General features: G+C 42.2%; 1 protein-coding gene across 5 annotated transcripts in view; it reads left to right on the forward strand.

Annotated features, from left to right (window-relative positions):
- Positions 1–23,047, forward strand: part of ITPR1 (inositol 1,4,5-trisphosphate receptor type 1) — a 328,507-nt gene that overhangs the window by 154,314 nt on the left and 151,146 nt on the right. For all 5 annotated transcript variants that reach the window (XM_047850329.1, XM_047850325.1, XM_047850327.1 and 2 more), the window contains 15 exons: positions 70–211; positions 2,134–2,292; positions 4,416–4,588; positions 5,797–5,916; positions 7,448–7,642; positions 10,227–10,478; positions 11,381–11,522; positions 12,627–12,780; positions 13,779–13,966; positions 17,066–17,204; positions 17,880–17,934; positions 20,050–20,215; positions 20,317–20,487; positions 20,987–21,052; positions 22,544–22,681. In XM_047850329.1, coding sequence (XP_047706285.1) covers positions 70–211; positions 2,134–2,292; positions 4,416–4,588; positions 5,797–5,916; positions 7,448–7,642; positions 10,227–10,478; positions 11,381–11,522; positions 12,627–12,780; positions 13,779–13,966; positions 17,066–17,204; positions 17,880–17,934; positions 20,050–20,215; positions 20,317–20,487; positions 20,987–21,052; positions 22,544–22,681 — 2,260 coding nt within the window. The remainder of the gene's footprint in view (positions 1–69; positions 212–2,133; positions 2,293–4,415; positions 4,589–5,796; positions 5,917–7,447; positions 7,643–10,226; positions 10,479–11,380; positions 11,523–12,626; positions 12,781–13,778; positions 13,967–17,065; positions 17,205–17,879; positions 17,935–20,049; positions 20,216–20,316; positions 20,488–20,986; positions 21,053–22,543; positions 22,682–23,047) is intronic.

Raw genomic sequence — 23,047 nt, forward strand, 5'->3', positions numbered from 1 at the left:
TCAAGGTAAAGTTTTCAACCTGTTACACGTCGAACATTTCCCATCTCTAATAGCTTCTTTGCTCTCAAGGTCTGTAACCAAGCTGCTGGAAGACTTGGTTTACTTTGTCACTGGTGGCACTAACTCTGGTCAAGATGTGCTTGAAGTGGTCTTCTCCAAGCCTAACAGAGAACGGCAGAAGCTGATGAGAGAACAGAATATCCTCAAGCAGGTCTGTGAGATGCAACATATTGGGATCTCTGTAAGAAATCAGTGGGATCACCGCTCTTACAGAGGGACATGACTGGTTCCCACCTGGAAGGCTTGATCAGCTGACTTTTGAAGAAAACAGATTTGATTTTATAGAGCAGTTCTAAGTTCATAACAGTAATGCATGGAAAGCACAGAGTTCACGCATACCTCCTCCTTCTACATATGCATAGCCTCACCTATCATTAATATCCTCCGCTGTAGCTGTAGTGATACATTTGTTACAATTGCTGAACGTACATTGACACATCATAATTTCCCCAAATCTAGAGTTGACATTAGGGTTCACTCTTGGTGGTATGCATTCTCTGGATTTAGGCAAATGTATAATAACATACCCATCATGATAGATTCATACAGAGTATTGTCACTGACCTAAAAACTTTCTGTACTCTGCCTGTTCATCCCTCCCTGCCCTCAACCCCTGGCACCCACTGATCCTTTTATTGCCTCCATCGTTTTGCCTTTTCCAGAATGTCATGTGGTTGAAATCATACAGTATGTAGCCTTTCTCTCACTTAATAATATGCATCTAAGGTTCCTCTGTGTCTTTTCATGGCTTCATAGCTCAGTTAATTTTTTTTTTTAATGTTTATTTGCTTTTGAGAGAGAGAGAGACAGACAGACAGACAGACAGACAGACAGAATCTGAAGCAGTCTCCAGGCTCTGAGCTGACGGCACAGAGCCTGATGCAGGGCTCGAAGTCACTAAATGCGAGATCATGACCTAAGCCGAAGCTGGATACTTAACCAACTGAGCCACCCAGGCTTTCATAGCTCAGTTAAATTGACAACACACTTGTTGAATGTCAGCATGTAACAATTCACCTGTTAGGAACTCCAAGAAGAGTTCAGTTGACAACTGTATTTTCATCAAAAATAATAATAAGTGCCATGTGTTCTTAATGTTATTTCATAGGACTGGAAAATTTGGAGGATTTGGTAAACTCAGGCCTGTATAAGCGCTTACAGGGACCTCCATAAATCAACACAAGATCTTACCACAAAGAATGAGTAATGGCTTACAGGACATATATAGATGGTATTATCTGGTATAAATTTAAGTAAGCTGGTGTAAAGACAAATTGTAGGGAGGTAAGTGACAAGGGTAGATGAAGTGCACAGAAATGCATACTATATAGTTCTCTAAAGCTGTCAGAGATGGGAGTGTACGCTTGGCATAGAAATTCCTGGCCACTAGAACCCAAAGAAAAATATATTAGTTACTACTCCTTCAGTTCTCCATAGGAACTTGGGATTTGAGAACACTTTTTCCTGTTGGTTGATGAAAGACAAAATTTATTAACACTTCATCATGTTTCAGCACGGTTTTCTAGTCCAAGAAGAAATTATGTCCAGCTGTTTCAGGTGATGACCTTCCAGATTAGATTGGCTCAATGCCAATGCTCATTTCTACAATAACAATTCCTTGAGGGGCCAAAATGATCAGATTCCGTGGCAGAAGCCTTTGCTGAGCACTATATTTATGCAACTGACAGTTTTTAATCTTTTATCCTTAGCACTCCCTTGTGAGCTGGGTAGTGTTCTTTCCATTTTATTCCTGAGAAAACCAAAGCTTACCTTAACTGTGTTCTTTACCACTAGGGAATAATGCAGGTGAATGATTTCAGCCTAGAATCTGCTGACTGCAGAGTCTGCACTCTTAACCATAGCCCTACACACTGTACTGGGAAGTGTTTGAGGACCAGTTAGGTCCAGGTGGACTGTGGTGAGTGGGTGTACAATTTTCAGGTTACTGACATTGATGTAGAGAGAGTGGTCTGTGTAGTGCTGCCTCCCAGGAGATTCTATTAGTTTGCGACAGAGGACTAGCCATTAACACGCTAAATGGTGATGGTGTTTATTCTTCCTTCTCACAACCAGATCTTCAAATTGTTACAAGCCCCATTCACAGACTGTGGCGATGGCCCAATGCTGCGGCTTGAGGAGCTTGGGGACCAGCGGCATGCTCCTTTCAGACATATCTGTCGGCTCTGCTACAGGGTCCTGAGACACTCTCAGCAAGACTACAGGAAAAACCAGGTTGGGATTTAGGATTGATGGGAAGTGATGGGCAGTTTTGTCCCTGAAGTTCACTTACTTGCCTCATGAGTTCTAAGTGTTAAATCTGTAATTACTTAATGGCTAGAGAATAGTTCATTAGGTTTGTGTGTAGAAAGGAAATAGATTTTTTGCAAGCCTGAGAAGAAGATACATTCTAGAGTCCTTAAGAAGGATACCCAAGAAGTCCCCTTCTGCAGCCACCTTTCAGTGAGATTTTTTTTTTTGATACTGTTAGTACATTTCTAGTATTTTTTATGGCACGTTATCTTAAAAATCAGGGAAATGATTGCATGTGTTTATATTAAAGCAAGAGCAGAATCTTCTTGCTCCCTTCCATATCTTCCATCTGTGCTGGTAACTTTCTCTTTATCTTGGTTGTGGCTCATGTTTTATGGTATTCTAAGTTCTTATCTGTGTCATGACACTGTATATAGTGTCCTCATGAGATATACTTTCTAACCTCTCTGGGGTCTCCCATCAATTTGCCATTCTAAGGAAACCTGGAAACTGTGTTGCCACACTTAGTAGTTCTCAGCTGGGAGTAATTTTGTCCCCCAGGAAATACTTGGCAATATCTGGAGACCTTTTTGAGTGTCACAACTTGGGCGGGATGGGGCGAGGGGGCATCTGGTGGGTAGAAGCCACGGATGCTATTGAATATCCAGTAATGCACAAGACATCCCCCAACAACGAACAGTTACCCAACCCAGAAAGTCAGTAGTGCTGAGGCTGAGAAGTCTTGTACTGCATTGAATTAGTGTAGGTGCACAGATGATGCTTATCATAACCTTGACTCCTCCTCTCTGCATTGTGTTGCAAAAGGCTTTTGTTTGTAAACTTTGGACTGCCACCACATCTGGCCTTTAAATTTAAACATCTCTCTGTAATGAAAATTGTTCTGTTCTGTCATGAAGAAAGTGTTAAACTTCAGCAGTGCTCTCAAGTATTAGATATAACCTTGTTAGCAAGTATAAGCTTTTGACTTAGCCTTTGCTATTATCTAAATACAAGGTATCATATACCTATGATGCTTTGTTCATTAGCCTGGACAGGTTGCCTTTGGGTGCTCTGGTTACTTTAATTCTGCCAGTGCATTAAAACCATACTCAAATAGTGCCAAAGAGATTTTTGTTCTGTTCCTCTCTGCCATCTTCCAATGAGGATACATCAGAGCCTCTAGAGTGTACTAGCACATTTCGCTTGTACATGAAAAGGCCAAAAAAGTCCCACCTGTCGCTGCTACGTTGAATGTCTTTGCTTGTTGTTATGGATTGTCTGCCACCCAGCAGCAGTCTGTTCCTGAAGGCTGATTAATTATGAAACATGCATCCTTACTTGAGTATGGGCTGAAAAGTGGCCAGTGTCCACTGTAAACACCCTGAGTAGTTTTTAGGATTTGGGAATTAATTTTGAAACATTAAACCAAGTTTCAAGTGCTGTTTGAACTTTGAGTCTGTCTTAGGCAGGAAACGTCTCTGAATAGAAACAAATACCAACAAGAGATTTCCCTGACTTCTCATATATTTTTTATGGAATGTCATGTCTGCTTCCCAAAGAGAGAAGCCAGCGATGTTTTTATGCGTTCTGTGAATATGATTGACTGGCTTAGGTATTCCTCACTTGATTCTGCTCCCCATTGACTATGCAAATGTATTTTCACCCCAGATAAAGAAAACAAAATAGGGTGGTACTGTTCTAAACATCTAGGTAGGCTTAAGTATGTTTATTCAGCAGCACAGAGCAATAAGGCACAGTTAAGTCCTCTTGAATTAGCAATAAAATCACAGCTGAAAAACAGCTTTTGACCTTTTAGAAAAATAAGTCACCACATTAATATTTATACTGTGCACTTGATAAAATGCCCATCTGTACATACAGGGTAATTTGCTTAATTACATTTGTGTGGCAGGTTTAGTAAAACCAAGGGTGTGAGGGAGTTTGCAGCTGTTGACCTAGATGAGAAAGTTGTAGAAAGGCACCTAACTAGGATTTCCCTTATGAACAGTCCTTCTCGCTAGGGAAGGTTGCCGCTTTGCTTAGTTTGGGGTTAACCTTAAAATCTTCTGTTTTCCCCGCTTGACCTCCCTTTTCATCCTTAAAAGGAGTACATAGCCAAGCAGTTTGGCTTTATGCAGAAGCAGATTGGCTATGATGTGTTGGCCGAAGACACCATCACCGCCCTGCTTCACAATAACCGAAAACTCCTGGAAAAACACATCACCGCCGCTGAGATCGACACGTTTGTCAGTCTGGTGCGAAAGAACAGGGAGCCCAGGTGAGGTGGAAGTGGGTCTGATCCACCGAAGGTGTCTGTGCCTTGAAGATGCAGGCATTGAGCTAGTCAGGGTGCTTTTGGCGAGGTTTCCTTTGGAGGGCTGCCAGTGACAGATTTCGGTTAGGCTGGTCTGGAGAGGCTCTTGGGTGAGTAGTGGAAAGAACACGGTAGTGGGATAGACCCGTAGTGGAATCCTAGTTCTGCACTTGGCCAGCTGGGTGACTTTCTCTTTCCGCTTGAGCTTTAATTTTCTTCTATGCTAAATGGGTGTTTATGAAAATTGAATGAGAATAAATACACGTGAAGTGCCTGGCACTTGGTAGACGCACAGGAAATCACAATGATGGCCATTTATTCACAGTTTAGCACCCCCTAATTATCACTTAGAACACCTCCCCCAAGTGTCATCAGTAAGAGTCTCTTGCAAACTTAGTTGTCACTTGAGTGTTTCTATTTTACATTACAGTTCTGTCATTTCTCATTCACATAGATCTCCCCCCCACCTTTCCTCTTTTCTTCTCCTCATTAAGATCTACAGCATTTCAGAAGCAGTGGAAAGTAGTTTATAATATAGGTATGGTGAATGGTCACACTGAGATACAATGAGAGCTGATAGTGTTGTTATAAAGTGACTCCTCCCACCCCATAAAGATGAAGAATGTTCCATGGAGCATTCTCATGTTCAGGGAATCAACTAAATAAGCACTTGACATGTATTATTGCATTTAATCCTCAGGACAGTACTACAAGGTTTTACGTTACCCTCTCCTGAAGATGAGAAAAGTGAGGTTAAGACATATTCCCATGTAACACTGCATATCAGAATATCACTAATGAGAACAGGGATTCCAACTTGGGCCATCAGGCCTCAGAGCCTTTCCTCACCTCTCTGGTCCTCCTCCATCTCCACCATTTCTTCCTTATGCAAACGTCTTCCTTGTCTTGTTTGTTTCATTTTAATCTCATCATCTGTTCATCTGCCCTGGCCCTTGCCATCTTTTTTCTTTTTCTCCTTTCTTGATTTCTTCTCTTAGCGCAACCGGGTTTCTGCTGGTGCTGTAGACACTGGCACCAAAACCTAAAATGTCTCTAGTTTCTTGTGTCGAAGATACGTTGGGTCTGTCCACTTGAGGAGGAGTCTGGCTTCGAGAGCCAAACCTCTACTGTGGCTGCAGAAAACATTTCGTTTGCTTTCTCTTTCTCCATAGATTCTTAGATTACCTCTCCGACCTCTGTGTTTCCATGAACAAATCGATCCCGGTGACCCAGGAACTGATATGTAAAGCTGTGCTGAATCCAACCAATGCCGACATCCTGATTGAGACCAAGTGAGTGGGGGCTATTGGGGTTGAAGATACAGATGAGGAAGGGATTTAGATGGAGAATGTATGGTCCAGTGGATGTCTGCACTCTAGGATAATAGAACTTAACACTTTGATTTCTTTAGAGTTGGTCTGAAGTCAGATGAGCTGGCATGGGATCTTGCTTATGCAAAGGTCTTTGATGGGGGAATTCAGTTTACCTTTAGAGTGGCCTCCTCTGTACATAGGTATCACTTTGCACACTGGCTTATTTATTTATTTTTGAATATATTTATTTTTTTAATACATTTTTTAAAGTTTTATTTTGAGAAAGGCAAGCAGGGGAGGGCAGAGAGAGAGAGGGAGAATCCCAAGAAGGCTCTACACTGTCAGCACAGAGCCTGATGTGGGACTTGAACTCACAAAATTGTGAAATCATGACCTGAGCTGAAATCAGCAGACACTTAGCCATCTGAGCCACCCATGCGCCCCCTTGCACATTGGTTTAAAAATAATGTGAATTCACCAGAGAGCATTTTGCACATACTTGATTTAATGTTAAGAGTTTAAAGTTCTTTGGGTAGGATCACCAGTTTTAAAAGTTAAAGGAGATAATTCAATGGTGATGTTAGGTCACTGTAGGAAAGAGCTTTTTTAATTATCACTGTTGAAAATGTGTTTAGTGGTACATAAAAATTTTGGTAATAGTAGTGATTGATTTTTTATCAGGGGAACAGTTTTCCTGATAAGTACAGTACTAGTAATAGGGCCAGTGTTTAGAAAACAAAACAAAACCCAAAACTGAATTATGCCCTGAGCTCTAGTGGGGTTTGTTTGTTTGTTGCTTTTTTTGTTTAGTTGTTTTTTTGGGTTTTTTTGCTTCTCATAACTTAATTTTGGGTTTGGGCTAATGCAACCTCTCAGCATTTTGGCATTTGGGCCTGAATAACTGTTAATCATGATGGACTATCTGTGTGTTTAGCAGCATCCTTGGCTTCTACCCACTAGATGCTCATTGTACCCCTCCCACTCAGTTGGGACAAACAAAGATGTTAAAATGTTTGCAGACATTGCCCAGTGTCTCCTGGGGAGGGTGCAGGGCAGACAAAATCACCTGCTTGAGCACCACTGGAATAAAGTATATGAAGAAGTTCAAGTTTGGGTCTTTGTGATTTTGCCATTAAGGGGCAAAAAAAAAAAAAGGTTATCTATGTGTTTTTATGCTAAAAGTTTTTTATGTTTTTTTGTTTTTTTTATTATTTTTTTTAATTTTGAGAGACAGAGCCTGAGTGGAGGAGGGGCAGAAAGAGACAGGGAGACACAGAATCGAAGCAGGCTGCAGGCTCTGAGCTGTCAGCACACAGCCCAGTGCGGAGCTCAAACCCACAAACTGCGAGATCATGACCTGACCCAAAGTCAGCTGCCTCACCAGCTAAGCCACCCAGGCACCCCTATGCTGAAAGTGAAGCTAGATTTCAATATATTGCTAGAGCTGATCTTAGATTAGCAAGTATTGCTAACATAAGGAGTTTTCACTACTCCTCCTCTTATTTTCCAGGCTGGTTCTTTCTCGTTTTGAATTTGAGGGTGTTTCTACTGGAGAGAATGCTCTGGAAGCAGGAGAAGACGAGGAAGAGGTGTGGCTCTTTTGGAGGGACAGCAACAAGGAGATTCGCAGCAAAAGTGTCCGGGAACTGGCCCAAGATGCCAAAGAAGGGCAGAAGGAGGACCGCGATGTTCTCAGCTACTACAGGTGATGGGGAGTCCCGCTGGGCTCAGTTCAGGCTGCCCTGGAGGGAATTGATGAGGAATTTACTGCTTGCTTATTGATTGCTCCACACAATCACATGTTGTCACCTATCCAGCAAAAAGATGTAGATTTTAGGATTTGGGCGTGTAAGGTTTCATTGGTACTTAGGTAGTAAATTGATTCCTGGACGTGGCCAAGTAGGGAAAACAGTGAGTGCTTGCATCGGCCCCTCATTACTATTTGTCCTTAACAGAATAATAGCATACAGGCGCATATCATGTGGTCACATTGCTTGTGTTCAAATCCTGACCTTTCTACTTACTAGGTTTTTTTGCCTTTGGCCAAGTCATATACCTCTTCATGCCCCAGCTCCTTTATCTGCAAAATAGAGACAGTAGTGCCAACCTCATAGAATTTTGCAGACAGAGGTAGAACATGAATACGTGTATTCATACATGTGTGTATGTTTATACATACACATAACACAAATGTCTTTCTATATCTGTACAAATATTTTTTTTGAGCGTGGGAGCAAGTACAAGTTGGGGAGGGGCAGAGAAAGAGGGAGAGAGAATCCCAAGCAGGCTCTGCACCATCAGCACAGAGTTTCACGTGGGGTTCGAACTCACAAACCATGAGATCACGACCTGAGCCTAAGTTAAGAGTCGGATGGTTAACCGACTGAGCCACCCAGGTGCCCCTGTACAAATACAGAATAAAACCATGAGTCCCGTCCCCATCTGTACTTCCAGTTCCTTTCTCACACCATAGTGTTGTTATAGCCTTCACCTTTCCGTATTGATAACTTACTCTTGAGAGAAACCTGGCTGGCCTTTTACCTGGTGTGCATCCTTGTTTGCTCACTCTCCACCTCTGCCGGTTACCTCATCTGGCCCTAGGGTCTCCCGGGTCCCAGCTTTAAGATCTGCTGGCCCTGCCACCTCAAGGGAAGGCAGTGGAAAGGAAATGAAGGGGCAAGAGAGCCAAGGAAAACTTTTTAAAGAATAGAGAAGCAAAGATGGAAAAGTGCTTAGGGCATTTTTTAACAAGTAAAACTTTGCAGCTACAGTGCCCTTTGATAGCTCCTGTGTTCTCTTCCCTCCCATTCATGCATATAGTGTATACCCTCCTACATTTTCTGTGTTTCTGTTTTACTACATTTGTATGTATTCATAATAAATATATAGCATTTTGCCAGTTCTTAGGACTGTATGTAAATGGTACTGTACTTGTCTCATTTATCCTGTATTGTTTCTGAAATGTGCTCGTGTTAATGGTGGTAGATCTGTTTCTCTAATTTCGACTTCTGGATGGCATTCCCTTTTATTATGCCATGTTTTCATTGCTCTTGGATATTCCATCATATGCCACAATTTAGTTTTTCATGTCAGGGGACCTCCTTATTCAAAAGGTATGCGTATAAGTGAGAGTTTGTCTTTCCTATTAGGAGTGGAATTGTTGAATTGGCAAGTTTTACTGAGCGATCCTAGATTGGGTATTGTGGTGCACACTCACACCAGTTGTGAGTGAGAACTTTGTTTCTCCTGGTGTTTGCTACCTGTGAATATTGTGATGCTTTTTACTCTTTGGTAATTTTATAAGCATGAAATAGAATCATATTTTAATCTGTATCCACTGAAATCTAGTGAGATTGAGAACATTTTCAACTCATAGTTATCAATAATAAATAGGATTTTGGATTCAGACGTCAGTATTGGCCACATTGGAAGCTTATAGCTTTTTGATTTCACATTACAAGTTGTTTTTTCTTTTAATGTCTGATGTATCTTCTCCTGAGGGTGAATGGGAAAGGGTACTTCTATGGTCCAGTTCAGAAGGTGACAAAGATCACATGTAGTTGGATGAGGAAGAAAACAAAACAGTTTGAGGAGTCCCCTACTTTGCACAACATGTTTTTCATGTAGAAGTCAAAGAGGCTGATATAAGATCCAAAGAGGATGATAAAATTTCTATGAGTTTCAGTATGGGAGATGATGTTTAACATTTTCTACATGGTCTTTAATGTACTGTATAAAAAAACAGCTGAGGAAATAGACAACCATTTTAAATATAACATTTTCCCCCCTTTTTATCATAAAACAAACAAGGACAAAATGGAATCAAGTAGTCACATAATTACTCCAACTCAGCAGCGTGGACTTGTATGACTGGTGGTAAAGCCTGAACAGTTTCTTCATTTGCTTGGTACACAGGCAATTTAAGGGTGTCGATGTATAAGATCAGGTGGCCAAATGTCACTCCTGTGAAAGTTGGGGATATTCAAATGGTCTTGCTGTGTGTTGCCATTCATCCTCAATAATTTCTCTTGTTTTAAATGTTTTATTATATATTTTGAGAAAGAGAGACAGAGCGTGAGCAGGGGAGGGGCAGAGAGAGAGGGAGACACAGAATCCGAAGCAGGCTACAGACTCTGAGCTGTCACTACAGAGCCTAATACGGGGCTTGAACTCACGGGCCGTGAGATGATGGACCTGAGCCAAAGTTGGACATTTAACTGACAGTGCCACCAAGGCGCCCCTTTGCTCAATGATTTCTGATTTCTTCACATAACTTTTCTTTTCTTCAGGTATCAGTTGAACCTTTTTGCTAGGATGTGTCTCGACCGCCAGTACCTGGCCATCAATGAAATATCAGGCCAGCTGGATGTAGATCTCATTCTCCGCTGCATGTCTGATGAGAACCTGCCCTATGACCTGAGGGCATCCTTCTGTCGCCTCATGCTTCATATGCACGTGGACCGAGATCCCCAGGAACAAGTCACTCCCGTGAAATATGCCCGCCTCTGGTCTGAGATTCCCTCGGAGATCGCCATTGATGAGTGAGCCTGCTGCTTTAAAACCTCATTAATGTTTTGTGTCACTGTAGACCACTTATGGTCAAGTTCAGTCTAGTTAAAGCATAGATGAAAGGTGAAGTGTATTTTTTTTTTCAAGAATGCAAAAGATGGCATACTTCGATTTTTTATGTCTTGTCTTTTTTTTTTTGTAATTCAACAAATATTTGTCTCTGTGTCAGCCTTAACTAATGTATCAGTGAACAAACCAAAACACTATCTGTACACTAGATGGGGAAAAAAGATATAAACAAGATAAATGATTACATGTCTTAGTGATACTTGCTAAGGAGGAGAAATAAATTAAGGACAGAGGGTAGGAGAGGGGATTTGGGGGAGGGGATATTGGCTTTGTGGCTGAGCAGCTGGGGAAGGCTCAACAGGGAAGATATTGAACTTTTTTTTTGTTAAATTTTTTTAAATGTTTATTTTTGACAGGGAGAGTGTGAGCAAGGGAAGGGCAGAGAGAGAGGGAGACACAGAATCTGAAGCAGACTCCAGGCTCTGAGCTGTCAGCACAGAGCCTGATAGAGGGCTCCAACTCACAAGCCGCAAGATCATGATCTCAACCGAAGTCAGACGCTTAACCGAGCCACCTAGGGGCCCCAGGATCTTGAACTTTTATTTCATTTTTTTTGTGTTTTTTTCCCAATATTTATTTATTTTGGAGAGTGAGAGAGACAGAGTGCAAACGGGGGAGGGGCAGAGAGAGGGAGGCACAGAATCCAAAGCAGGTTCCGTCCAGGCTCTGGAGCTGTCAGCACAGAGCCCAATGCAGGACTTGAACCCATGAACCATGAGATCGTGACCTGAGCTGAAGTCAGGCTCTTAACTGACTGAGCCACCCAGGCGCCCCTGATTTCCTTTTCTTTCTCTTTTCCTTTTAGCTATGATAGTAGCGGAGCTTCCAAAGATGAAATTAAGGAGAGGTTTGCTCAGACCATGGAATTTGTGGAGGAGTATTTAAGAGATGTGGTTTGTCAGAGGTTTCCTTTCTCTGATAAGGAGAAAAATAAGCTTACATTTGAGGTAATTCATGATGAAATAATCTATATGTTTTACCTGCTTTTCATTGGTCATTTTTCTCTGGGATAAATAGAAAATATTTTAGCATGTGGTGATTTCTGTGATGATACTCCGGTTTTGTAATAAAAGGGAATTGAGCTCAATTTTGTTCCACAAGAAAATAGAATGAATACCAGTCGCTTGACTTACTGGTAGTTATGCTGGTAGAATAAATATTCAGGGTTAATTGAATCACATAAAATGATAGAACATTACGTATACTCTGTACGTGATCTTAAAAACAACAGGAAAGAAACAGACTATGTTTGGGATCCATCATAGATTAATCATTTGAGGGACACAAATCCGTATTACCTTTGACTTAAAATGTTTCTTTTTGAGACCGGTTTTCCTTTTGAGGAGTCTATTTCCAAGGATTGCAATATTGTTTTCTGTGTCCTGTTGGGCTGCAACGTGGCTTGCCCTGCAGTATCTTATTTATTTGTTTGTTTGTTTGTTTATTTATTTATTTTTAATTTATTTTTAATTTTTAAATTTTTAAAAAATTTACATCCAAATTAGTTAGCATATAGTGCAACAATGATTTCAGGAGTAGATTCTTTAGTGCCCCTTACCCATTTATCCCATCCTCCCCCTCCCAAAACCCCTCCCGTAACCCTTAGTTTGTTCTCCATATTTATGAGTCTCTTCTGTTTTGTCCCCCTCCCTGTTTTTATATTATTTTTGTTTCCCCTCCCTTATGTTCATCTGTTTTGTCTCTTAAAGTCCTCATATGAGTGAAGTCATATGATTTTTGTCTTTCTCTGACTGACTAATTTCACTTAACATAATATCCTCCAGTTCCATCCACACTCCACAGATGATTATGTCAGTTTTTTATCAACTAGTTATTAAAACAGATCAGTAGCTTTGCAGGTTTTTGTTTTTTATTTTTTCTCCTTAGGAAACAAAGTGGAATTTGATCAGAAATGCAAGCAAAATATATGTCTCCTCTTACCATAAGAAGGGTCAGAATCAGACATTTATAAATTAGCATAAAATGGAACTAAAGGATGCAGTTGACCTAATACCATCTCTCTCTCACTCTCTCTCGTTTTAATGTAATAGGTTGTAAATTTAGCTAGGAATCTCATCTACTTTGGTTTCTACAACTTCTCTGACCTTCTCCGATTGACCAAAATTCTCTTGGCCATACTGGACTGTGTGCATGTGACGACCATCTTTCCCATTAGTAAGATGGCGAAAGGAGAAGAGAATAAAGGTAAGAATGTCATGGCAAAGTGGAGAAGTGATATTTGCTGGCACCTGCACACCCGGGACATGCCCTCCCAGCTTCTTCTGTTACTACTCTTGTCATGTTTCCCTGTGATGTCCTGTTCTTTTCTTCTTGACTTTTCATTGTGGACATTTTTGAACAAAAAAGCTGAAAGAATAGCACAGCCGATACCAATACATATGAGTCCTTGATTATTCACATTTTGCTCTGTTTCCTTCATATATAAGTCTATCTGTATTTCTCCTTAGGAAATTTTGCAAAACCATTTGAAAGTTACCTAACAAATTGAATGCTTATCTCTTAAGAACACATGTCCTAGCCTTGTCTTCAATGTATCATGAGACATTCAATGATGATATTAGTATATGATGAAATAAAATCCTGGCTTGTATCTGAGTATTGTATTTCCAGTCTGTGAATAGATAACTCCACTTTTATATGTTTATTTTTTCTTCTGCTTTAGGTACCTACTATGTACTCACATACAGATAATTGTTGACCTTGTCTCTATAGCTAGAACAGAAAAATACTGTGTTAGATCCTATGCTCAGTCATTTCACATATATTTCACCATTTCATCCTCTGAGCTCCTTTAGTCTCATTTTATAGATGAAGAAACTGAGCCTCAGAGGTAATCCTGCGTACTTGAGATCAGTGTTTGTAGCAGCACTCAATTTGTGCCTCATTAGCTCCTGTGCCCCTAATTTTGTGGGTAGCAACAAGCATGTGCTAGGTGACCAGTAAAATTTGGAAGGCGAATTAATATACCAAAGTGCTCCTTTATGGATTTCAAAGCCCATCTGTTTTCCACTACTCTTTTTTCCCCGTATTTTTGATGGGTATTAACCCTTTCCAGTTCCTTGGATCCTGAGAACGTGTTGGGACAGATTTGTTAAATATGTAGAGTTGTGCTCCTTGTCAGGTGCCTCAGAGTACTCTCCCGGAGTGTTGTCATGACTGGGGTCTGTCCTGGCCCTTCCTAGGAAGTAATGTAATGCGGTCCATCCATGGGGTTGGAGAGCTGATGACCCAGGTGGTGCTCCGTGGAGGAGGCTTTTTACCCATGACTCCTATGGCTGCTGCCCCTGAAGGCAACGTGAAGCAGACAGAGCCAGAGAAGGAGGATATCATGGTCATGGACACCAAGTTGAAGATCATTGAAATACTCCAGGTAACCGTCTCAGCCAGAGGTGGTGGGGACAGAATGTACTTCATAGGGCTACCATTTTGGATTGTGTCCCTCCTTTTATAAAGCCCTAGACTTTCTGGGAAGAGAGTGGAAGCAAATTCTTAGCTCATTGTTAAGTGCCATTTATGAACCAGCTGTCTTCATCCTTTTGTCATCTCATACCCCTCCCCAGTGTGCCCTTTCCCTGCCAGCCATGACACAACTTCCTCTAGTTACCTTAGCTTTCCATCACCATTGGCCTCTAGGTCTGCCCCCAAGATGCTCTCTTTGCTTAGAACTCACATAGGTATTCTTCTACATAAAGACAGATTTCTTGCTTATTTATTGCTCACAACTCAGCTTAAGGTTCAATTAACTGCCTCCCTCCCTTTTTCATTCATTCATTAATTCTTTCATTCATTCAGTATTTATTGAAATTGATTCTGTGCCAAGTACTTTTAAGCATTTGAGAGCCAGGGCTGAACAGCATATATTAATTTCCTGTTTCTAAAGAGCCTACATATTGGTAAGAGTCATAGACATATTAAACAACAGGTATGCTATGTCAGATAGTGGTAAGTGGTAAGGATGCTAAAATATAAGAGGGTCAGGATGGTTTGGAGGCCACCAGAATGTGGGGCCAGGGATATTTCTTTCAATGGGATTGTCAGACAGGGCCTCTCTAGTAAGAGAACATGATCAGAGACCTGAATGAAGTGAGGAACCTAATATGTGAGTATCTAGGAAAATTCTCTGAGGCAGAGGGAATAACAGAAGACCCTGAGGTGGGAGTACACTTGGCAAATTTTGGAATAGGTTGGGTTCAAGAGGGAATGGAAGAAGATGAATCAGGGAGAGTAAGTACAAAACTCTTTGAGGAGATTTGGTATAAAGATGTATAGAGAAGTAGGGAAGTGACTGAAGGGTGATTGTTGGTGACAGGAAGTTTTTGTTGTAATAAGTTTTAAGTTGGGAGATTATAACAAGTTTGTATCCTGAATGGAATGGTCAGGTAGAGAGGGACAAGTTGTTGACACAGGAGAGAGAGGATAATTGTAGGAGTAAACTCCCTACATTGGCAAAATGAGGTCCGGGAGTCAGTCTCCTGAAGATAGGGTTTGATCTTAGGTATGAAAACCCTCCTGATCTCATGACATTCTGTGTTTTCCTCTTTCTGTTCATACATCGTTTTTATTCATCAGAATTATTTGTTCCTTAGTGAATAGAAGACTGTTACCACTTCTTTTTCCCATGCTGCCTAATCCCAACCCCAGAACATGTAGTAGATGATTATAAATGTTTGTAGACTTAATTTGTCTCTTGAGTCTGAATCACATTTTATCAGTAGTTTGAAAACATCCATTAGAGTCCTCAAATATTTAAGGCTGTAGAGAATGACTTAGGAAGGAACCTCATTGAACTTATGCCTGAACAAAAGTTGTGGAGGACTTCTTAGGCCATGGATTATGTATCCCTCTACTTTCTGCCCCATCCCTGCTTGCACCCTGTCTTTCTCAAAGAAAAAAAAAAGTGATGTGTTGTAAAACTTGATGATACCTTGAGGTCCTCTCACTGTAGCCATCTGAGAACAGACAGCAGTTGGTTGGTGGATTCATTGTTTCATCAAATGCTTACTGACCCTCTCCCATATGCAAGGCGCTTTGCCAGGCACTGGCAGGAATGCACAGATGATTTGGGCAGGGACTGTATCCACCAGGGATTATATAGTCTAAGAGGAAAATAAGATGTGATGAAGCTGTGTCTTCATGCAAATAAAACTGTGAGGAACGTGTTCTCTTGGGACACAAGGGTGGGTCATGGGATCTCATTTGGTAAGCACCAGAGAAGGTTTTTACAGAAGAGGTAGGATCTTAACTCTGCTTTTAACCCTGAAAAGGATTTGTAGTATAGAAACAAGGGGACCTTCTCAAGTCCCCTTGAACTTGGAGCATGTCAGACCAGAGCATGACATCACATGGACCAGTAACAACTCTCCTTGGGCAAGGACATAGAGTGTATGGAGCTTGTCAGAAATAAGATTGGAAAGGAGGAGCAGACCAGGTTCTGAGCACTCTGGGTGCCTAAGCACTCCGGGTGCCTAAAGTGCCAGGATTTTATTCTTTGGTGAGCCTTTGAGAGTTTTTATGTAGGGGACTGACCTAAGAATAGACCCCTGTGGGAGCTGGATCTGGTATGGCAAGGCAGGAGATAATGAAGATATGAGCAAGGATAAATGATAGGAAAGATCCAGGAGACTTGGTAGAGGTGGAGCCAACAGGACATCGTCACTGATGAGATGTGTGTATCAGAGAGGGAAGGTTAGATTGACTGAGATTGATTCAGGATGAGAGAACCCAGGCAGGACTGACATTGCTAGTTTTATACAATACTGAGTTGGAGACTCTGGAAAGAAACCAAATGGGGTATCCAGTAAGTAAGTAGGAAACCATGACCCAAGACCTTGGAAAGCAAGCCTAGGTAGTATAGTCTGGGAGAAGTGTATGTCCTGGGATTGAGTAAGGTCACCAGGGTCTTGAACTTTGATTTTCTATTCTTTTCTTTTTTTTTCAATATTTATTTATTTTTTGAGAGCGAGAGAGACAGTGCAAGCAGGGGAGGGGCAGAGAGAATGAAGAGGGAACCCAAGAGTTAGTATATAAATCAAAGGAAACCATCAGAAATGAAAAAGACAAACCAAGCTAATTTCTAGTAGTAAAAACATTTTTCTCTCTTAATTTTTTAAAAGCAAAGTGGCCAACATCACCGTTCTCATAGACCAGAGTTGGGATTTAATACTTGCAAAAAATAATGTTTTATAGAGGATGGAGTAAGTAGTGAGTGATTAATTGTTCTGATTATTAAATTAATTATCAGGATGCTGAAGTTTAGATGCAAAGGTGCTGCAGACAGATTTGATAGACCCCATGGCAGTCTGTTGTTGAAGTAACTGTTGAAGTCTAAGCCAAATATTTGGTTCCCTTAATGCTTAAGGTAATTGATGCAGCAGATACCAGACCCAGCCAGAGTGTGGTGGGTTGGCACAGTGTTACAGGTGGTATGCTAATGTAACCAATCTGTTTCCATTTCCACTTGAATCTTTAGTTTATTTTGAATGTGAGGTTGGATTATAGGATCTCCTGCCTCCTGTGTATATTTAAGCGAGAATTTGATGAAAGCAATTCCCAGACTTCGGAAACATCCTCCGGAGGCAGCAGCCAAGAGGGGCCAAGTAACGTACCAGGTTAGTGATTTCAGAATGGGATTTCAGCCATAGAATGGGATGTGGGACTAATAAAAGCTGGGGATTCAAACAGTACACACTACAAAAGGTAAAATGTGAATATTTTGAATATTACTGTAATTTAGAACAAAATCCTAGGAGTTACCCTTTTTGGGCAGAGGAATAATTAAAAGAGTTCAGATCTCTTCTGGGTTAGGTCTTCTTTCCTTCCATCTTGGAGTGTCTTAATCATAGGACCGCTGTGTGGTTGTGTTGTGGTTACAGAAATGCCAAAAAAAAACAAAACATAACCCTCTAAGAAAATTTATTGTCCACCAGCAGCTTTTACTCATGATGGAAGTTTTCCCCTGCCCAGGAAATAGTGGTGAAGAATAAGGGGTGGTAGACATAATCCCACCTATCAAGGCCTGAGCTTCCTTGGCACAAGGTCATCACTCTGCTCTACTAAGGGGATCATGAGTGGGTAGGAAATTGGCAGAAATGTGCAACATCGCACACCGGAGCCGCTGGACAGTGTGATCTGAGTTGATGTGGCTTCACAGGTTTGCAATATAAGATTCTGGAAGACTTGAGGTTAACCCATGGACAGGGGCAAGTCTATTTTTGGGAAAGTTCACCAACATCCTGTTTTTCTAGACCTTTCTGCACCTGAAGCTGTGTTCTCTAAATTTTCAGGTACTCTTGACTTTGAACATATTGAAGAGCAAGCAGAAGGCATCTTTGGAGGAAGGAAAGTATATTTTCGGTGTCCAGTTTTGTGGGTGGTTCTGGTTGGGAAGCTTCTTTCATATAGCTTTGAAAGGCTCTTTCCTTCATTCTTCTAGGAAATGCTTAGTCTTTGGGTTTAGGTTATTTTACGGCTATCTTTGTAACTTTTGGTGCTCGGGTCAGAATGATACTAGGCTCTGTGTGTGTGTGTGTGTGTGTGTGTGTGTGTGTGTGTGTGTGTGTGTGTGTGTTTGTGTGTTTCCTGCCTAAGATAGAAAGAATGTAAGTAGGTTTCCCCAAATACACATATGCTAGGATTTCTTTAATGGTGAAAAATAGGGTTGAAAGAAAAAAGGAGATTGAAAACAGAGTGAGGTTAACAAGATCATGTCCTTCTGCTGCTGATGGACTGACATTTTTATCCGTTGGCTCTTTAGAGCCCAATGCAACAACAGCAGCAACAAAAATATACCTGTCCCTAACATTAAATTAATGTATGATTTCCTTTTTTAAAAGAGTGGGTTACTCATTGTTGATTGAGATCTAAATACCTATCAGATTTGAATAGCTGTAAGCTTATATAAATACCTTATGCACCTATTTCTTTTAACATATACCCTTGATTCAGTTATCTATTGCTGTATAATAAACTACTCCAGAAATTTAATGGATTAAAAAAATAAGCCTTTTATTGCTTCTCACAATTCAATGGCTTGACTGGAGCTAAGCTGGCTATTTCGTCTGCTGGTCACTGTTCAGTGTATTGTAAAACTGTGGTGGTCTGGTGACTGGGGCTAGTACATCCAAGGTGCTTTACTCACATTTCTGGCTCTCTAAGGCTGGGACGTCTCTTTCTCCCTCCCTTCCTCTCTCTCTACGCATGACTGTCTTAGGCTTCTTCACAGCGTGGTGACTGGCTCTAAGAGCAAAGTTCCCAACAGGATAGGCCAACAGTGTACAACACTAATGAAGCCTCTGCTTGTAGCATGTTGCTGATGTCCTATTGGTCAAAGCAAGTCACATGGCTGAGCCCACTGTCAATGTGGGAGGAGCCTACATAAGGGTCTATTTTGTTGAGGGCCACCAATGTTAACGTTCTACCCCAGCGCTTAATGTAAAGCCTTTGAATTTTGAGTTAGTAATATTACTGACTGTGATGAAAGATCTTGTTTTTCGGAAACAGAGTGTGTTGAGTTCAGTATGATGACACTCCTTTGTGCTGTCTTGTATCTCACCTTTCCTGATATTGACACAGCAGTGACACTGTCTTTACTCCTCTTTTGGAGGATGTAGCACAAATAGAGTATTTTCCTGGGAGATCCTCTCTGCTTTTCCTGCTAGCCTGCACACATGAGGGTTCCTTAGATGGTGAACACAGTATAGGCACTGATGTAATAATTGAATGGCAGTGCTCAGTTCTGCAGTAGAATGCCATTTGATCCAGTACATGGTCATTAATTCTTTCTTTATGGAAATAACACACAGTTATCACAGATACTGAGATAACCCCTGACAATTTGCTTATTAATCCGTTTGAAGAACACTCTTCAAAGTGCGGTCTTCAGACTGCTTGCTACCAGTTTGTGACATGGTAAGTCCAGATCATGGGAGTAATCATTTTGGGTACTTTTATGGCAGCTAGACCCTGCCACAGCCTCCAAGTGCCTGATCAGTGGGCCTGGTATAGACTAAGACATCAGTTAGCTGTAAAGTTAAAGGAAAAGAAGCTGGTGCTTTACCACAGGTGTTTTGGTAGGTGCTGAGTTACAGCCTCTTAAATAAAAAATAAAACTTCTCATTAGAAGAAACACAACAGTGTGCCATTCTCAAACCACAGATAAGACCCCGCAGAAGAACACTCACAGAGTCAGAAATATGGATAAAAAGTCAATTCCTGTCACTGGGGGAAGGTAGGGACTTTGGCTTAGAATTTGACAGTTGTGACCTCCTCATAGTCTGCTCGCAGTCCAGTTGAAGTTAAAACAAGATTGTGTTCTTACAGGAACTTACTAAAGCTCAGGTCACCCAGGGTTGACCACGGGGTTAGAACTCTGGTTAACGTGTGTCTGGGTCCAAGTGCGTGAGAGAAGGGTGCTTGTGGCTCATCTGTCCTTTCCCCTTCTGTGCACTCCTGTAGTGAGGAGAACACACCGCTGGACTTGGACGACCATGGTGGCAGAACCTTCCTCCGAGTCTTGCTGCATTTGACAATGCACGACTACCCACCCCTGGTGTCAGGGGCCCTGCAGCTCCTCTTTCGGCACTTCAGTCAGAGGCAGGAGGTCCTGCAGGCCTTCAAACAGGTAGTGTGTGTGTGTGTGTGTGTGTGTGTGTGTGTGTGTGGTATCGTCATTGTCACCTGCCCAAGAGGCCATGGTGACACGGGCACGTTGCATTTGCTCAGGTTCAGCTGCTTGTTACCAGCCAAGATGTGGACAACTACAAACAGATCAAACAAGACTTGGACCAGCTGAGATCCATTGTGGAAAAGTCGGAGCTTTGGGTGTACAAAGGGCAGGGCCCTGATGAGGCAATGGATGGTGTCTCTGGTGAAATCGAACATAAGAAAACAGAGGTGGGTGAGACCCAGGTCACGCTGCCGGAGGAGGTGGATAGGCTCCTCAAACAAGTGAATAGCCTACTCTGGTTTCACATAAAAGTGTATATTATGGGATGAGCTTTATTCTCAAGAGACCTGCATGTTGAGTAGCCAAAGTAACAGCCATTCTCCCAGGCAATAAGCTGCAGGATGGAAGGGTAGCTACCTCGCCTGTGTCACTTTGGACCACAGGGAAAATACTTGGTTGTTGAGTGGATTAGCCCCATATTTCCCTTCCAGACCCACCCGGGGAAGAACCTGTTGTCAGTAGGCTGGTCCGCCATCTTCTCCCACATCAGGGAAATCCTGTCAGTCGCAAGGGGGATGAACACGTGACTCGGGCTTAAACCCAGCGTGACTATAGGAAAGCTGCAAAAACTCCCATTGTTTCCTAAACTCCAATGACCATATGAACACACATACCTTACAGTCCAGGGGCTGGACGAACCACACTTACGTTTGTTTTGGTCCCTAGGAGGGGAATAACAAGTCACAGAAGCATGAGAGCACCAGCAGCTACAATTACAGGGTGGTCAAAGAGGTGAGTGGTCCTACTGCCCTTTTTCCTTGTGTATTAATTCTCTAAGGAGAGATAGTGAGAGTCGACTTGAAGATGCAAACACTTCATCTTTTTTCTTCATGTGAAGTTTAACAGGAAAGAAAAAGCTCTCAGAGGTTAAGTGCGTGGATTTTAGGGTCATATCTGGGTTCGAATCATCCTCTTCTGCTTATTATTTGTGTGCCCTCAATTTTCTCACCTTTTAGAGGTGCAGCCAGCACCCGTGATTCTGAAAGTTTGTAATTGACCAAAGGACTAATTTTATAGAATTGTCAAGCCTTTATATCAATGACTGGCACTTAGTGTCCACCAGTGAGGGCTCTAGTTCTTTAGATATCTTTGCATAGGGTGGTTCACAGTTGGAAGGTTGGGAGCTTTGTATTTTTTTTTTTTTTTTTAACCCCAGAGCAAACTCTTCCCAAGTCCTTGGCAATGATATGAGTCTCACCATTTTAGGAGGTCGATCTTCCTTCCTTCCTTCCTCCCTTTCTCCCTTCATCCCTTTTAAAGTTTCTTTATTTTTAGAGAGAGAAAGTGTGCACACATGCAAGCGGAAGGGGGCAGAGACAGAGGGAGAGAGAGAGAATCACAAGTGGGCTCTGCACGGTCAGTGTGGAGCCTCATGCAGGGTTTGATCTCACAAACTGTAAGATCATGACCTGAGCCAAAGTCAAGAGTTGGACACTTACCCAACTGACCCACCCAGGCACCCCTGGAGATCTTTCTGAAACTATCTCACTTTTGGTTGAAGACATAACCTACTTCATACTCTGGAAGGGCATGTTTTTAACCATGTGTAGATTCGGTTTGATGTGATTAAGGGATACTACATATGGGAGGAACCTCCTGTGTTTAAAAAAAATTTTTTTTTTAACATTTATTCATTTTTGAGACAGAGAGAGAGCATGAGTGGGGGAAGGTCAGAGAGAGAGGGAGACACAGAATCCGAAACAGGCTACAGGCTCTGAGCTGTCAGCACAGAGCCTGACTCGGGGCTCGAACTCACGGACCGTGAGATCATGACCTGAGCCGAAGTTGGACGTCCAACCGACTGAGCCACCCAGGCACTCCATCCTGTGTTTAATATGTCGTGATCAGTTCTGCCTCCCTGCCCATGACCAGAGCCTACAATCTTTTCTCAGTTATGCTTCCCAGTTTTCTGAAGTTGATTTCTTTCATTTTTTTTTGAAATAATTTTTTCAGGCTTTATGCAGATAAAATTGACAAAAGAAACTGTCATCTTGCTGAAGTGTGACACGTAATAACTTGATAGACACTCTGTGAAGTGATGATCACAATCAGGTTACTTAACACATCCACCACCTCACATGGCAAGCTCTTTGGAGGGTGGGTGAGAACAGTTCAGATTTACTGTCAGCCGGTTTTACGCACACGGCGCACCTTCGCTGACTGTTGCCGCCGCGCTGTGCATTGGATCTCATAACTGGGATGCTGAGTTTCTCTTTCTGACAGATCCTGATTCGGCTCAGCAAACTCTGCGTGCAGGAGAGCGCCACCGTGAGGAAGAGCAAGAAGCAGCAGCAGCGCCTGCTCCGGAACATGGGCGCGCACGCAGTGGTGCTCGAGCTGCTGCAGATCCCCTACGAGAAGGTGAGTGAGTTCCCCTCTGGCGGCGGCAGCTGTTCCCAGGGCCGGGGCAGGTCCCCGCATTTTCCGAAACCCTCCACGTTGGGATAGTGTTGGTGGCCACATGGAGCTGACGTGGCGATGGTGAACATAAGGCACTTGTAGGCAACTTGCGCTAAACAGACAGGGTGTCATGAAATACAGCCACCCATAACCTGCCTCCAGAATCCGTTGCTTCTCCACTTGCTCCCACGCGGCACTAGATGCAAAGGTGGCATGGACGGACCTGTATATGCACATGGGCATGTGCTGTGTCCTGGGTCATCTGCAAATGCCTTTTGGGCAACGTAAGCCCTGCAAGTGACTGGATGCATGTGGGGACATGGGGCC

The sequence above is a fragment of the Prionailurus viverrinus genome, chromosome A2 (genome assembly GCF_022837055.1).
Source record: "Prionailurus viverrinus isolate Anna chromosome A2, UM_Priviv_1.0, whole genome shotgun sequence".
In the NCBI taxonomy this organism is placed as follows: domain Eukaryota; kingdom Metazoa; phylum Chordata; class Mammalia; order Carnivora; family Felidae; genus Prionailurus; species Prionailurus viverrinus.